The sequence below is a fragment of the Nerophis ophidion genome, linkage group LG24, assembly GCF_033978795.1.
Source record: "Nerophis ophidion isolate RoL-2023_Sa linkage group LG24, RoL_Noph_v1.0, whole genome shotgun sequence".
Lineage (NCBI taxonomy): Eukaryota > Metazoa > Chordata > Actinopteri > Syngnathiformes > Syngnathidae > Nerophis > Nerophis ophidion.
In genome coordinates, this window is record NC_084634.1 from 18358289 (window position 1) to 18373094 (window position 14806).

The following is a 14806-nucleotide window of genomic DNA, read 5'->3' on the forward strand; positions in this document are numbered from 1 at the left end:
GACATTCATAAACGTGTTGGCATTTTAGCTAATGCAAACAACGCTAGCTTGATTACATTACGATAGCACATACAAATATGCATGAAAACACTCCTACAGACATTACACAAGGGACAGTTTAGGAAGTTAGAATTGTTTTTGTTATATTGTAAAAATGACAAATGTTGCTGCGAGTGATGAATTAAAAGTAATTTTGAGCAAAAACGCTATGGGCAAGTAGTAGACGAAACACGATATACTTCCGGTTCAAAGGACAAAAGTGAGCAGTGAGCAAACTCGTCCAAAAGATGGCGCCATAGCACAAACAATACCACACCTTTTCAGTGTCTTTGTCGGGTGTTAAAAATTGTTGAATGTAAAACATTATGGCCGTCAGCGAACAAAAATCCATAAATTACCCGCACCATTTCATAAACCACAGGATTCAAATTGTAGTAAAAAAGTAGCGGCTCATAGCCTGGAAATGAAAATACGATAATTATTATACCAAATAATAAATTATGAGAATCTGTTTGAATCGAGAATCAATTCTGAATGAAATCAGCACCCCAGGAATCACAGTCATATCGAATTGTTAGGTGCCCTAAGATCCTATACACATCAGGGGGGGGGCCCTGATGTGTATAGTGCTAAGCCTTCTGGGTAATGTAGCAAATAAACATTTAGCAACACAATGGCATCTTCACTTCCTCGTTCACATTTATTTATATATTTATTCAACCTTAATTTATCCAGGGTAAGACAGTTAAGAAAATGTTCTTTTTTTGCAATGCTGACCTAGCAAATAGACTGCATCTCCATGTTAGAGATGTTGAAGTGTGATAAGAACCTCTCATCATCTCTCGTTTATCAACACAAATTAGCGCTTTTGGTCGCTCTCAAGAAAATTAATGTATCAGATGGACAATAAGGAAGCCTTTGGTGGTGTTTCTTTCTACAATTATAATTAATTATTACTATTAGATTATATTAATTAGGACAATACAGTCATTTGAAAATTACCTCTGAGTATGTGCTTTTACTGCCATGTTTATATTTAGGTATGTGTGGTATAAAACAAGTAAAACTGCAATATGATATTTTTTATCCATTTTTTTTTAGTCCTGTGTTTTTTATGTTAAAGTTGCAAGGAACACTTAGAACATTGTTAAAAAACATTGTGCGCATATATATATATATATATATATATATATATATATATATATATATATATATATGTGTGTGTGTGTGTATATATATGTGTATATATAGATATATATATGTATATATATATATGTGTGTATACTGTATATATATATGTATATATACGTGTATATATATGTATATTTATATATATATATATATATATATATATATATATATATATATATATATATATATATATATATATATATATATATATATATATAAGACGAGCAGGGGAACCTGCGAAACAGGCTTGTAGGAATGATATAGCTTTTTGTGTTTTTTCTTGACCTAAAATATATTCCGCTGTACCCAAGTATTGAGCAATGTATAACGGCTAAACCACAGAAACATCGATTGAATATTAAAATGTTATGTGAAAGTTTAACTCCGACTTTGTTTACCTCTGTGACGACTTCTTTAAAGCTTTGTAATCAATCAGAAATATCTCGCAGCTAAAAGTCAAACATGGATACGCGTGGAGTGAGGCTTTAGCGTTTTTCCCATCATGCCCTGCAATGGATTTAAATGGGTGTAATTACGAATTGGGCGTTTTTTAAATAATATCCACAAATTTCACTGAGCAGGTTTTGTAATGTGTGACCATGTGTGTTGACTTTTTGTGATGGTTAAAAAAAAAGAAAAGAAAAAAAGGTAACACTTTAGTATGGGGAACATATTAACTTTTAATTAGTAGCTTACTAACATGTAAATTAGTCACATATTGGCTCTTAACTAGTCATTATTAAATAATTATTAATGCCTTATTCTGCATGGCCTTATTATACAACCTGTAAGCCATTAACTAAGAGTCTTCCTTTAATAACCTCATAATTATTGCTTATTAGTAACCCTAACCCTTATATGTTTCCCAAGTGTCGAAATAACTCTGAATTAAGTATTTCTTACTTAAAATATGTTCCGCATACTAAAGTGTTAAAAAATTCTTCCCCATGACTAGGAAAGGTTGTTTGGATTGGGTCATTTAGGTAAATTTTGTGCTTGTAATGTTAAGAATGTGGTTAGCATAATGGTCACTGACCTGAGTTTTTTACTTTGTCCACAAGGGGGTGATAAATTGCCACCTGTCAGACCCCTGTGTATTTAAGTTTACGCCCGGGTTGCTTATTGAAATTGAACTTGTCTCGTCTCACGGGCCAAATGTAAGTTTCTGGTGGGCAGCATTTGGCCCGCGGGCCATGGATGGGACACCACTGTCTTAGATTATGTACAGTATATATAATAAGAAGGTAAACAATTTTAGAGAAACAGTATTATTACGAGTAGACTGTACCAATACCATGATGAATAATACAACAATGTGTATGTGGAGGTTGATCCTGCTTGCCAAAGTTGGTGACGCAAATCAGAATTTTTATCAGGTACTTTTTTCCTCAAGTGACTCATGGACCTAAAGGGTAAAAAACATCTTGAGTGGTTCGTGTTCAGGCTGAGATTCAATCCAGCATGAGCTTTTTCAAATTGCATTTTATATTGAACTATACTGCGTGATCTATTTTGTTTTTGTTTTTTTAAACATGTGGAAATGGTCATGAGAGGTAAACTATGTGATGTCCCGCTCTTCCTCAGGTCACAGTGCTGTAGACATCACTAAGGTGGCCCGGAGACATCGCATGTCCCCCTTCCCCCTCACCTCCATGGACAAGGCCTTCATCACTGTGCTGGAGATGACCGCCGTCCTGGGGACTGAGATCATCAACTACAGAGGTGAGCCCCAAGGAGGCTTTTATTTTTAAATACTGTACCTGGGTAGCAGGGTGGCAGAGGGGTTAGTGCGTCTGCCTCACAATACGAAAGCCTTGAGTAGTCCTGAGTTCAACCCCGGGCTCGGGATCTTTCTGAGTGGAGTTTGCATGTTTTCCCTGTTACTGTGTGGGTTCCCTCCGGGTACTCCGGCTTCCTCCCACTTCCAAAGACATGCACCTGGGGATAGGTTGATTGGCAACACCAAATGGTCCCTAGTGTGTGAATGTGAGTGTGAATGTTGTCTGTCTATCTGTGTTGGCCCTGCGATGATGTGATGACTTGTCCAGGCTGTACCCCGCCTGCCTACTGCCCGAATGCAGCTGAGATAGGCTCCAGCGACCCCAAAAGGGACAAGCGGTAGAAAATGGATAGAAGGATGGATATTGCAACCTCCCAGCAGACGAAAGTGAACATAGTGTTCCCGCCGCCCTGTCGTTTGCAATGTCCTTGTCTGCCGCGTCCTACTGAATAGGCTTGAATGCTTGCTGATGTAGCAATATGCTAACGCTAATTTCAAATGGCGACCGGTAAACACTGTGGGAAACTTGCTATAGCAGCTTTTTGTACAACACACACACTCACACTTGCTCGAATGGGCTTTACAACTCGCAAGCAAACACAAAACAACTGGATTGCTAAGTAATGCAGTGAGTAAACCAATTGGTTCAAGTTTAGAGGTGGGAAAAATTTCAACATGAAACTATATTGCGAAACTATATACATTGTTAATGTCTTATAGTGGACCTATAAGGATTTTGAACTACCTTTAAAACACTTCCGTGTGGTCTAGATCAGGGATTCTTAACCTCCTTGACCTCGGGGCCCAACTTTTCCACGACATAGGGGCCCGGTTCCCACTCAAAGATAAACACTGAATTAGTAAACTTACTCTTGAATTGATTTGTATTCAATAATTTTATTGAACCGACTTACAGTTTAACAGGTTAACAACCTTTTCAAGTTATATGAAACTATCTGGTAATCACAAATATTGTTATTTCATTAACATACAGTAAACCTTAGACTTGGATCAAGCTGATTAGAAAAAGGAAGTACGAATTAAATATCCTGCATAAAAAGGGATTAATAACGAATTAAAAAGAAATATACATACAACTGTTTAGTTCTGAAATAAACTAAATTAATAATAGATAACAATAAATATGTTTCTTAACTAAACTTTCCATAAAATTCAAGTTCAAATTAAAATACAGCTTCACCACTTTAGTCATTATTTTTGCGTTTCTTCATGACTTTAGCACAAGACTTCTTCTGTTTGTTTGATATTGTCATTACTGCCACAAATGATGGAAGTGTGTATTACAACTATCGCATCGCTGCGACCCATACGGGCCGCAGCTGAGAAACAGGAATTTTTTTAGCGGCTCTCAATAGGGTGCTTGTAGCTAATCAATGGGTTATGGTTAACCCTATGGTTAAGAAACACTGGTCTAGCAGTGTTTCTTAACGAAAAAATGTGTTCATCAGCTATGTCCGTATGGGCTCAGTTGTAATACACCTTTCCACTACTTGTGGCAGTAATGACGATTTCAAACAAACAGAAGAAGTCTGGAGCTAAAGTCATAGATAAGTTGTTTAAGCGCAAAACTGATGACTAAAGTGGGGAAGCTGTATTTTCATTTGCACTCCAATTTTAGTGAACAAAACATATCTATTATATTTTATATTATTATTTAGTTTAAATTGATTCATTTTAGCACTGTGTATTTGTATGTACATTTATATTTCAATAGTTTGTATGATTTCCTTCTTTTGCAGTATATTTGATTAGTTTCAATTGTTGTAACCAGCCTGACCTAAGCCTTGATAATAATCATTGTGTTTAACACAAGCTTTCATACCATTTCACAAGGTGTATCCTGTTAAACTGTAAGTGGGTTAGGTATAATTATTGAATCTGATGTTAAAAATCAAAAGTAAAATTATTAATTTAGTGTTACTGATTGAGTGGGCCCTGGAAAAGTTGGGCCCCCAGGTGAAATAGGTGAAGAACTCCTGGTCTAGATAATACGTACTGGGTATATCTTTTGGTGTAAAATTAGCTTCTCAGTCGCCATTACAACCCGTTTTTCTGAGTCGGTCTGCAAGATGTTTGTTTCTGGAGGTGTTCCCAGACTGCAAAGGAAACCATCCCACACCCTCACCAAAAAAAATCAGAATTTATCTTTTGAAAATGTACACAGTTTAAATATATATCTTAAATTTGTCACCGTGAAGCCATCAGGACCACATCATCTGCAAAAAGCAGAGACCTAATCCTGCGGTTACCAAACCGGAACCCCTCAACGCCTTGACTGCGCCTAGAAATTCTGTCCATAAAAGTTATGAACAGAATCGGTGACAATGGACAGCCTTGGCGGAGTCCAACCCTCACTGGAAATGTGTTCGACTTACTGCCGGCAATGCGGACCAAGTTCTGGCACTGATCGTACAGGGAACGGACCGCCACAATAAGACAGTCCGATACTCAATACTCTCTGAGCACTCTCCCCACAGGACTTCCCGAGGGACACGGTCGAATGCCTTCTCCAAGTCCACAAAGAACATGTAGACTGGTTGGGCAAACTCCCATGCACCCTCAAGAACCCTGCCGAGAGTATAGAGCGGGTCCACAGTTCCACGACCAGGACGAAAACCACACTGTTCCTCCTGAATCCGAGGTTCGACTATCCGGCGTAGCCTCCTCTCCAGTACACCTGAATAAACCTTACCGGGAAGGCTGAGGAGTGTGATCCCACGATAGTTGGAACACACCCTCCGGTCCCCCTTCTTAAAGAGAGGAACCACCACCCCGGTCTGCCAATCCAGAGGTACCGCCCCCGACGTCCACGCGATGCTGCAAAGTCTTGTCAACCAAGACAGCCCCACAGCATCCAGAGCCTTAAGGAACTCCGGGCGGGTCTCGTCCACCCCTGGGGCCTTGCCACCGAGGAGCTTTTTAACTACCTCAGCGACCTCAGCCCCAGAAATAGGAGAGTCCACCACAGATTCCCCAGGCACTGCTTCCTCATAGGAAGACGTGTTGGTGGGATTGAGGAGGTCTTCGAAATATTCCTTCCACCTATCCACAACATCCGCAGTTGAGGTCAGCAGAACACCATCCGCACCATACACGGTGTTGATACAGGACTGCTTCCCCTTCCTGAGGCGGCGGACGGTGGTCCAGAATCGCTCCGAAGCCGTCCGGAAGTCGTTTTCCATGGCTTCCCCGAACTCCTCCCATGTCCGAGTTTTTGCCTCCGTGACCGCTGAAGCTGCACACCGCTTGGCCTGTCGGTACCTGTCCACTGCCTCCGGAGTCCTATGAGCCAAAAGGACCCGATAGGACTCCTTCTTCAGCTTGACGGCATCCCTCACCGCTGGTGTCCACCAAGGGTTTTTAGGATTGCCGCCCCGACAGGCACCAACTACCTTGCGGCCACAGCTCCGATCTGCCGCCTCGACAATAGAGGTGCGGAACATGGTCCACTCGGACTCACTGTCCAGCACCTCCCTCGTGACATGTTCAAAGTTCTTCCGGAGGTGGAAATTGAAACTTTGTCTGACAGGAGACTCTGCCAGACATTCCCAGCAGACCCTCACAATGCGTTTGGGCCTCCCAGGTCTGTCCGGCATCCTCCCCCACCATCGCAGCCAACTCACCACCAGGTGGTGATCGGTAGAAAGCTCCGCCCCTCTCTTCACCCGAGTGTCCAAAACATAAGGCCGCAAATCCGATGACACAACTACAAAGTCGATCATGGAACTGCGGCCTAGGGGGTCCTGGTGCCAAGTGCATATATGGACACCCTTATGTTTGAACACGGTGTTTGTTAAGGACAAAATGTGACGAGCACAAAAGTCCAATAACAAAACACCACTCGGGTTCAGATCCGGGCGGCCATTCTTCCCAATCACGCCTCTCCAGGTTTCACTGTCGTTGCCAACGTGAGCGTTGAAGTCTCCCAGTAGGACAAGGGAATCACCCGGGGGAGCACTTTCCAGTACTCCCTCGAGTGTTCCCAAAAAGGGTGGGTACTCTGAACTGCTGTTTGGTGCATAAGCACAAACAACAGTCAGGACCCGTCCCCCCACCCGAAGGCGGAGGGAGGCTACCCCTTCGTCCACCGGGTTGAACTCCAACGTACAGGCTTTGAGCCGGGGGGAAACAAGAATTGCCACCCCAGCCCGTCGCCTCTCACTGCCGGCAACGCCAGAGTGGAAGAGGCTCCAATCCCTCTCGAGAGAAGTGGTTCCAGAGCCCTTGCTGTGCGTCGAAGTGAGTCCGACTATATCCAGCCGGAATTTCTCGACTTCGCGCATTAGCTCAGGCTCTTTCCCCCCCAGTGACGTGACGTGACGTTCCACGTCCCAAGAGCTAGCTTCTGTAGCCGAGGATCGGACCGCCAAGTGCCCTGCCTTCGGCTGCCGCCCAGCTCACATTGCACCCGACCTCTATGGCCCCTGCTATGGGTGGTGAGTCCATTGGAGGGGTGACCCACGTTGCATCTTCGGACTGTGCCCGGCCGGGCCCCATGGGAACAGGCCCGGCCACCAGGCGCTCGCCATCGTGCCCCACCTCCGGGCCTGGCTCCAGAGGGGGGCCCCGGTGACCCGCGTCCGGGCGAGGGAAATCTGGGTCCATGCTTTTTCTTCTTCATAAAGGTCTCCGAGCTGCTCTTTGTCTGATCCCTCACCTAGAACCTGTTTGCCTTGGGAGACCCTACCAGGGGGCTTTATGCCCCCGGACAACATAGCTCCTAGGATCATTGGGACACGCAAACTCCTCTACCACGATAAGGTTGCAGCTCAGAGACCGGGATCTTCAGCTCTCGTTGGATCGGTTCGCAGCCGAGTGTGAAGCGACCGGAATGAGAATCAGCACCTCCAAGTCCGAGTCCATGGTTCTCGCCCGGAAAAGGGTGGAATGCCATCTCCGGGTTGGGGAGGAGACCCTGCCCCAAGTGGAGGAGTTCAAGTACCTAGGAGTCTTGTTCACGAGTGAGGGAAGAGTGGATCGTGAGATCGACAGGCGGATCGGTGCGGCGTCTTCAGTAATGCGGACGTTGTACCGATCCGTTGTGGTAAAGAAGGAGCTGAGTCGGAAGGCAAAGCTCTCAATTTACCGGTCGATCTACGTTCCCATCCTCACCTATGGTCATGTGCTTTGGGTCATGACCGAAAGGATAAGATCACGGGTACAAGCGGCCGAAATGAGTTTCCTCCGCCGTGTGGCGGGGCTCTCCCTTAGAGATAGGGTGAGAAGCTATGCCATCCGGGAGGAACTCAAAGTAAAGCCGCTGCTTCTTCACATCAAGAGGAGCCAGATGAGGTGGTTCGGGCATCTGGTCAGGATGCCACCCGAACGCCTCCCTAGGGAGGTGTTTAGGGCACATCCAACCGGTAGGAGGCCACGGGGAAGACCCAGGACACGTTGGGAAGACTATGTCTCCCGGCTGGCCTGGGAACGCCTCGGGATCCCCCGTGAAGAGCTAGACGAAGTGGCTGGGGAGAGGGAAGTCTGGGTTTCCCTGCTTAGGCTGTTGCCCCCGCGACCCGACCTCGGATAAGCGGAAGATGATGGATGGATGGATGAAGTTGTCACCGTTATTTTTTTTCTCCACAAGGTCGAAAATAAACTTCATAAACATTGTATGTATTGGGGCGACATAGCTCGGTTGGTAGAGTGACCGTGTCAGCAACTTGAGGGTTGCAGGTTCGATTCCCGCTTGTGCCATCCTAGTTACTGCCGTTGTGTCCTTGGGCAAGACACTTTACCCACCTGCTCCCAGTGCCACCCACACTGGTTTAAATGTAACTTAGATATTGGGTGTTACAATGTAAAGCGCTTTGAGTCACTTGAGAAAAGCGCTATATAAATATAATTCACTTCACTTCACTACGTATTAACCTGGTCACAACAATAGGTACACCTGCACACTCGCCAATTGATTCAGAGTGCATAAAAAAACTCCTTGTCAGTGTTATAATGCGATTAGCTAAAAATAATATTTAATCGTACCATTTTTTTTGGCCTAAGTTAATTTTTTTATTTTAGTGGCAGGAAGCGGTATTCACTTTATTTTCATACATTCAAACACAGCTTTACTGTTCAAACTGTGTGTAGTGTTACAGTGGCCAAAAATAGGAAATATAATTATTTAATAAAACCTCTGCTTGTTTTTAATGAATACTTGGCCCACTACGCTGGTGTATTTTAATATTGGTCATTGTGGTGGTACCTGAAGAGCCAAGTTTTTCAGAGGTGATACTTTACAAATAAGATTAAAAACGGTCCAAAGCATTTTTAAAAAGTGGAAGAACAGTGGGGAAACTGTCCAATGCTTTCAATCAACCATCATCAATACAAAATTTGAAAGCCGACTGTGTGTGTGTGTGTGTGTGTGTGTGTGTGTGTGTGTGTGTGCGTGTGTGTGTGTGTGTGTGTGTGTGTGTGTGTGTGTGTGTGTGTGTGTGTGTGTGTGTGTGTGTGTGTGTGTGTGTGTGTGTGTGTGTGTGTGTGTGTGTGTGTGTGTGTGCGTGCGTGCGTGCGTGTGTGCGTGTGTGTGTGTGCGTGTGTGCGTATGTTATGTTAATATAATGGATATATAATTAATATAATCGGATGTTAGGAGAATGTGAAAGTTTGACTCCTATTTTGTTTACTTACGTGACGACCTTCTTAAAGGCCTACTGAAACCCACTACTACCGACCATGCAGTCTGATAGTTTATATATCAATGATGAAATCTTAACATTGCAACACATGCCAATACGGCCTTTTTAGTTTACTAAATTGCAATTTTAAATTTTGCGCGAAGTATCTTGTTGAAAACGTTGCGGTATGATGACGCGTGCGCGTGATGTCACGGATTGTAGCGGACATGTTGTTCCAGCCCCGATCCCAGCTATAAGTTGTCTGCTTTAATCGCATAATTACACAGTATTCTGGACATCTGTGTTGCTGAATCTTTTGCAATTTGTTCAATTAATAATGGAGACGTCAAAGAAGAAAGATGTAGGTGGGAAGCAGTGTATTGCGGCTGCCTTTAGCAACACAAACACAGCCGGTTTTTCCTTGTTTCCCTGTTTACATTCTCTAAAGATGACGGTGAAGCAGTAGTGATCACTTCCTACGTTCTTTGGTTACCAGGGAGCGAGTACCTTTGTTCGTACAACCAACCATTCTTCACTACTTTCAATTTCTTCCAACACAGAACAAATTATTGAACGTTTTACCGAATGCATTTTTTCGTTGGCTTCCATTACTTGTCTATCGCGACATAAATTGATATTGTTTTATCGCCCAGACCCAGTTGGATATGACTATCAACTAGAGATGTCCGATAATAGCTTTTTTGCCGATACCCTATATTCCGATATTGTCCAACTCTTAATTACTGATTACGATATGAACCGATACCGATATATACAGTCGTGGAGTTAACACATTATTATGCCTAATTTTGTTGTGATGCTACGCTGGATGCATTAAACAATGTAACAAGGTTTTCCAAAATAAATCAACTCAAGTTATGGGAAAAAAATGCCAACATGGCACTGCCATATTATTGAAGTCACACAATGCATTATTTTTTTTAACATGCCTCAAAACAGCAGCTTGGAATTTGGGACATGCTCTCCCTGAGAGAGCATGTGGAGGTTAAGGTGGGCGGGGTTGAGGTGGGAGGGTAGTGGGGGTGTATATTGTAGCGTCCCGGAAGAGTTAGTGCTTCAAGGGGTTCTGGGTATTTGTTCTGCTGTGTTTATGTTTTGTTACGGTGCGGATGTTCTCCCAAAATGTGTTTGTCATTCTTGTTTGGTGTGGGTTCACAGTGTGGCGCATATTTGTAACAATGTTAAAGTTGTTTATACGGCCACACTCAGTGGGACCTGTATGGCTGTTGACTAAATATGCCTTGCATTCTCTTGTGTGTGTGAAAAGCCGTCGATATTATGTGACTGGGCCGGCACACAAAGGCAGTGCCTTTAAAGGCCTACTGAAATGAGATTTTCTTATTTAAACGGGGATAGCAGGTCCATTCTATGTGTCATACTTGATCATTTCGCGATATTGCCATATTTTTGCTGAAAGGATTTAGTAGAGAACATCCACAATAAAGTTTGCAACTTTTGGTCGCTAACAGAAAAGCCCTGCCTTTACCGTAAGTCGCAGACGAAGACGTCACCCGTTGAGGGCTCCTCACATCCTCACATTGTTTTTAATGGGAGCCTCCAACAAAAAGAGCTATTCTGACCGAGAAAACTACAATTTCCCCATTAGTTTGAGGATATTCATAGCGACGGACTAGAAAAAAAACAAAACGCAATTGCATTGGGACGGATTCAGATATTTTTAGACACATTTACTAGGATAATTCTGGGAAATCCCTTATCTTTCTATTGTGTTGCTAGTGTTTTAGTGAGTTTAACAGTACCTGATAGTCGGAGGTGTGTGTCCACGGGTGTCTTGACGCCAATGTCTCAGGGAAGTCGACGGCAGCTTTATGGACGGGGCCAGCTCAGCTGATCTCTGGTAAGAAGCGACTTTTTACCACAATTTTGTCACTAAAACCTGCTGGTTGACATTCGGTCGCGATCCATGTTCGCTTGACCGCGCTCTGATCCATAGTAAACTTTCACCTCCGGGAATTTTAAACAAGGAATCACCGTATGTTTGTGTGGCTAAAGGCTAAAGCTTCCCAACTCCATATTTCTACTTTGACTCCTCCATTATTAATTGAACAAATTGCAAAAGATTCAGCAACACAGATGTCCAAAATACTGTGTAATTATGCCGTTAAAGCAGACGACATTTAGCTGTGTGTGTGTGTGCAGCGCTCATATTTCCTAACGGCCCATGACGTCACGCGTACACGTCATCATTACGCAACGTTTTCAAGAAGAAACTCCCGGGAAATTTAAAATTGCAATTAAGTAAACTAAAAAGGCCGTATTGGCATGTGTTGCAATGTTAATAAACTATCAGACTGCGTGGTCAGTAGTAGTGGGTTTCGGTGGGCCTTTAAGGTTTATTGGCGCTCTGTACTTCTCCTTATGTACACAGCAGTGTTTTCAAAAGTCATATATTTTCTTTTTTGAAACATACTGATAATTTTGAAACCAATACCGATAATTTCTGATATTACATTTTAAGGCATTTATCGTCCAATAATATCGGACATCCCTGCTATTAACAATGCGGTAAAAACATCGGATTTTAAACCGGATTCTGATGTTTGTATGTCCATAAAATACTGCAGCTTTTGCCCAGAATTTGAAAGGATGCCGAGGGGGTGGTTGATTAACAATCACTTAATAAAACGAACGATAGCCGGAACTTTTAAGGTGCTCACACACCCGCACACACACACGCATGCACGCACGCACGCACACACACACACACACACACACACACACACACACACACACACACACACACACACACACACACACACACACACACACATGTTGCCTCTCACATTACTTGACATTTCCTTGTTCCCTGCGTCATGATCCATATACAGACTCTCAGACTGCCGGGTAAAAGAACTCCCCAAGCCAGAACAAAGGAACATAATCGTGGATATGTTATAAATCCATTTTAAAAACACAGGTGGAGTTAAAGAAAGAAAAAAAAGTCTGTCCACAGAACACATTCACCGGCTGTCACGCGCAAAGAGTAAAAAAAATAAAAATAAAAACGCCATGGATGCGACAATGTGTAAAATTTAAAGACATCCCTATAATAATTATTTATGTCTGCATTTATTTATATGTTCCTGTCTGAGTACGCAGAAACGCAGCAAAAAACAAGACATACAAGGTACCAATAAACCGGTACAAGAATAAATAACAAACTTAAAACGTCAGTTAAAATTGCAAATGTGAGCTGAAATAGCTGTTGTCAAAGTAGATAAACATTTTTCAAGCCTCGATGTGAAGAGAGTGAATGAGTCAATATTGCAGAGCTCAGGGGGTAGCGAGTTCCAAAGACGAGGGGTCAAGCGACTGCAGGCTCATGGTGGACCGTGAGAGGAAAGGACGATGAGGATGTGAGGAAGCAATATGGCGGGGTTAGGTTATAGCCTTGAAAGTCAATTATTTTAAACAGGATGTATTGGACGGGCGGTGATGTGCTGGAGGAAAGGTTGTCTAGTGGTTGTTTTGGAGTGATTTAATGCAGTGTTTCTTAACCATTGTGGGACACTAAGCACCCCCTGGAGGGCCACCGGAAAATACGTGTTTATCAGCTGTGGTCCGTGCGGGTCGCAGCACTACTCATTTGTAATGCACTTTTCCACCACTTGTGGCAGTAATGACAGTATCAAATAAACAGAAGAAGTCTGGAGTTAAAGTCATATAAAAGTTTCTTCAGCACAAAAATTATGACTATGGTGGTCAACCTGTAATTTAATTTGGAGGGAATCAATCAATGTTTAATTTTATATCCCTAAATCACGAGTGTCTCAAAGGGCTGCACAGGCTACAACGACATCCTCGGCTCAGATCCCCCACATCAGGGCAAGAAAAAAACTCAACCTAATGGGATAACAATGAGAAACCTTGGAGGGGACCGCCCCCTCCCCCGGGCGACCGGTACAATTGACGACGAGTGGATCTAGCATGATATTGTGAGTCTAGTCCACAGTGGATCTAACATAAAAGTGAGAGTCCAGTCCATAGTGGGGCCAGCAGGAGACCATCCCGAGCGGAGACAGGTCGCCAGAGCAGAAACGTCCCTAACCGATGCACAGACGAGTGGTCCACCCTGGGTCCCGACCCTGGACAGCCAGCGCTTCATCCGTGGCCACCGAAACTGTGTGTCCCCCCCTCTCCACAAAGGAGAGGGAGGCAGAGCAGAAAAGAAACAGCAGATCAACTGGTCTAAAAGGGGGGTATATTGAAAGGCTAGAGTTTACAAATGAGTTTTAAGATGACACTTAAAAGCTTCTACTGAGGTAGCATCTCGAACTGTTACCGGGAGGGCATTCCAGAGTACTGGAGCCCGAATAAAAAACGCTCTATAGCCCGCAGACTTTTTGTGGGTTCTGGAAATCACTATTTAGCCGGAGTTCTTTGAACGAAGATTTCTTGCCGGGACATATGGTACTATACAATCTGCAAGATAGGATGGAGCGAGACCGTGTAGTATTTTATACGTAAGTAGTAAAACCTTAAAGTCACATCTTAAGTGCACAGGAAGCCAGTGCAGGTGAGCCAGTATAGTTATATATATAGGTATATATGTATATAGAGGTATATACAGTATAGGCGTAATATGATCAAACTTTCTTGTTCTTGTCAAAAGTCTAGCAGCCACATTTTGTACAAACTGTAATCTTTTAATGCTAGAAATAGGGAGACCTGAAAATTATACATTACAGTAATCGAGACGAGACTTAACGAATGCAGAATTAATGATCTCAGCGTCGCTAGTGGACAAAATGGAACACATTTTAGCGGCATTACGGAAATGAAAAAAAGCTGTTTTAGTAACAGTCTCAAAACCTCTAAAGGCTTAGTGGCCACATGTGTGGACAGCATCTTTTAGCTCTTATTTCCACTACTGAATTGGGGTCTTATGCCGCTTATATGCACACTTATATTGCTATCTGGTGGTGTCAGAAGAGTATAACATACACTGGAATTTGGGAAAAAAAAGTGTACAAATAAAAATTAGCATGTGAGTACACATTTGTGTACTTATGGACTAAGTACATATTATCAAAAGATGATTTTTAGTTTTTATTGTTATTATGGTCCAATAAGCCGAAATAGCAATGAGACATTAAAAAAAAAAGCATGTAAACAAACAGCTTGGGTCTTCAGAGGTGTTAATGTGTGACTCAAA

At 43.0% G+C, this 14806-nt stretch overlaps 1 protein-coding gene across 8 annotated transcripts in view; it reads left to right on the forward strand.

Moving 5' to 3' along the window:
- The window catches only part of gphnb (gephyrin b), a 622746-nt gene that overhangs the window by 557245 nt on the left and 50695 nt on the right, over positions 1-14806 (forward strand). For all 8 annotated transcript variants that reach the window (XM_061885720.1, XM_061885721.1, XM_061885723.1 and 5 more), the window contains one exon: positions 2776-2913. In XM_061885720.1, coding sequence (XP_061741704.1) covers positions 2776-2913 — 138 coding nt within the window. The remainder of the gene's footprint in view (positions 1-2775; positions 2914-14806) is intronic.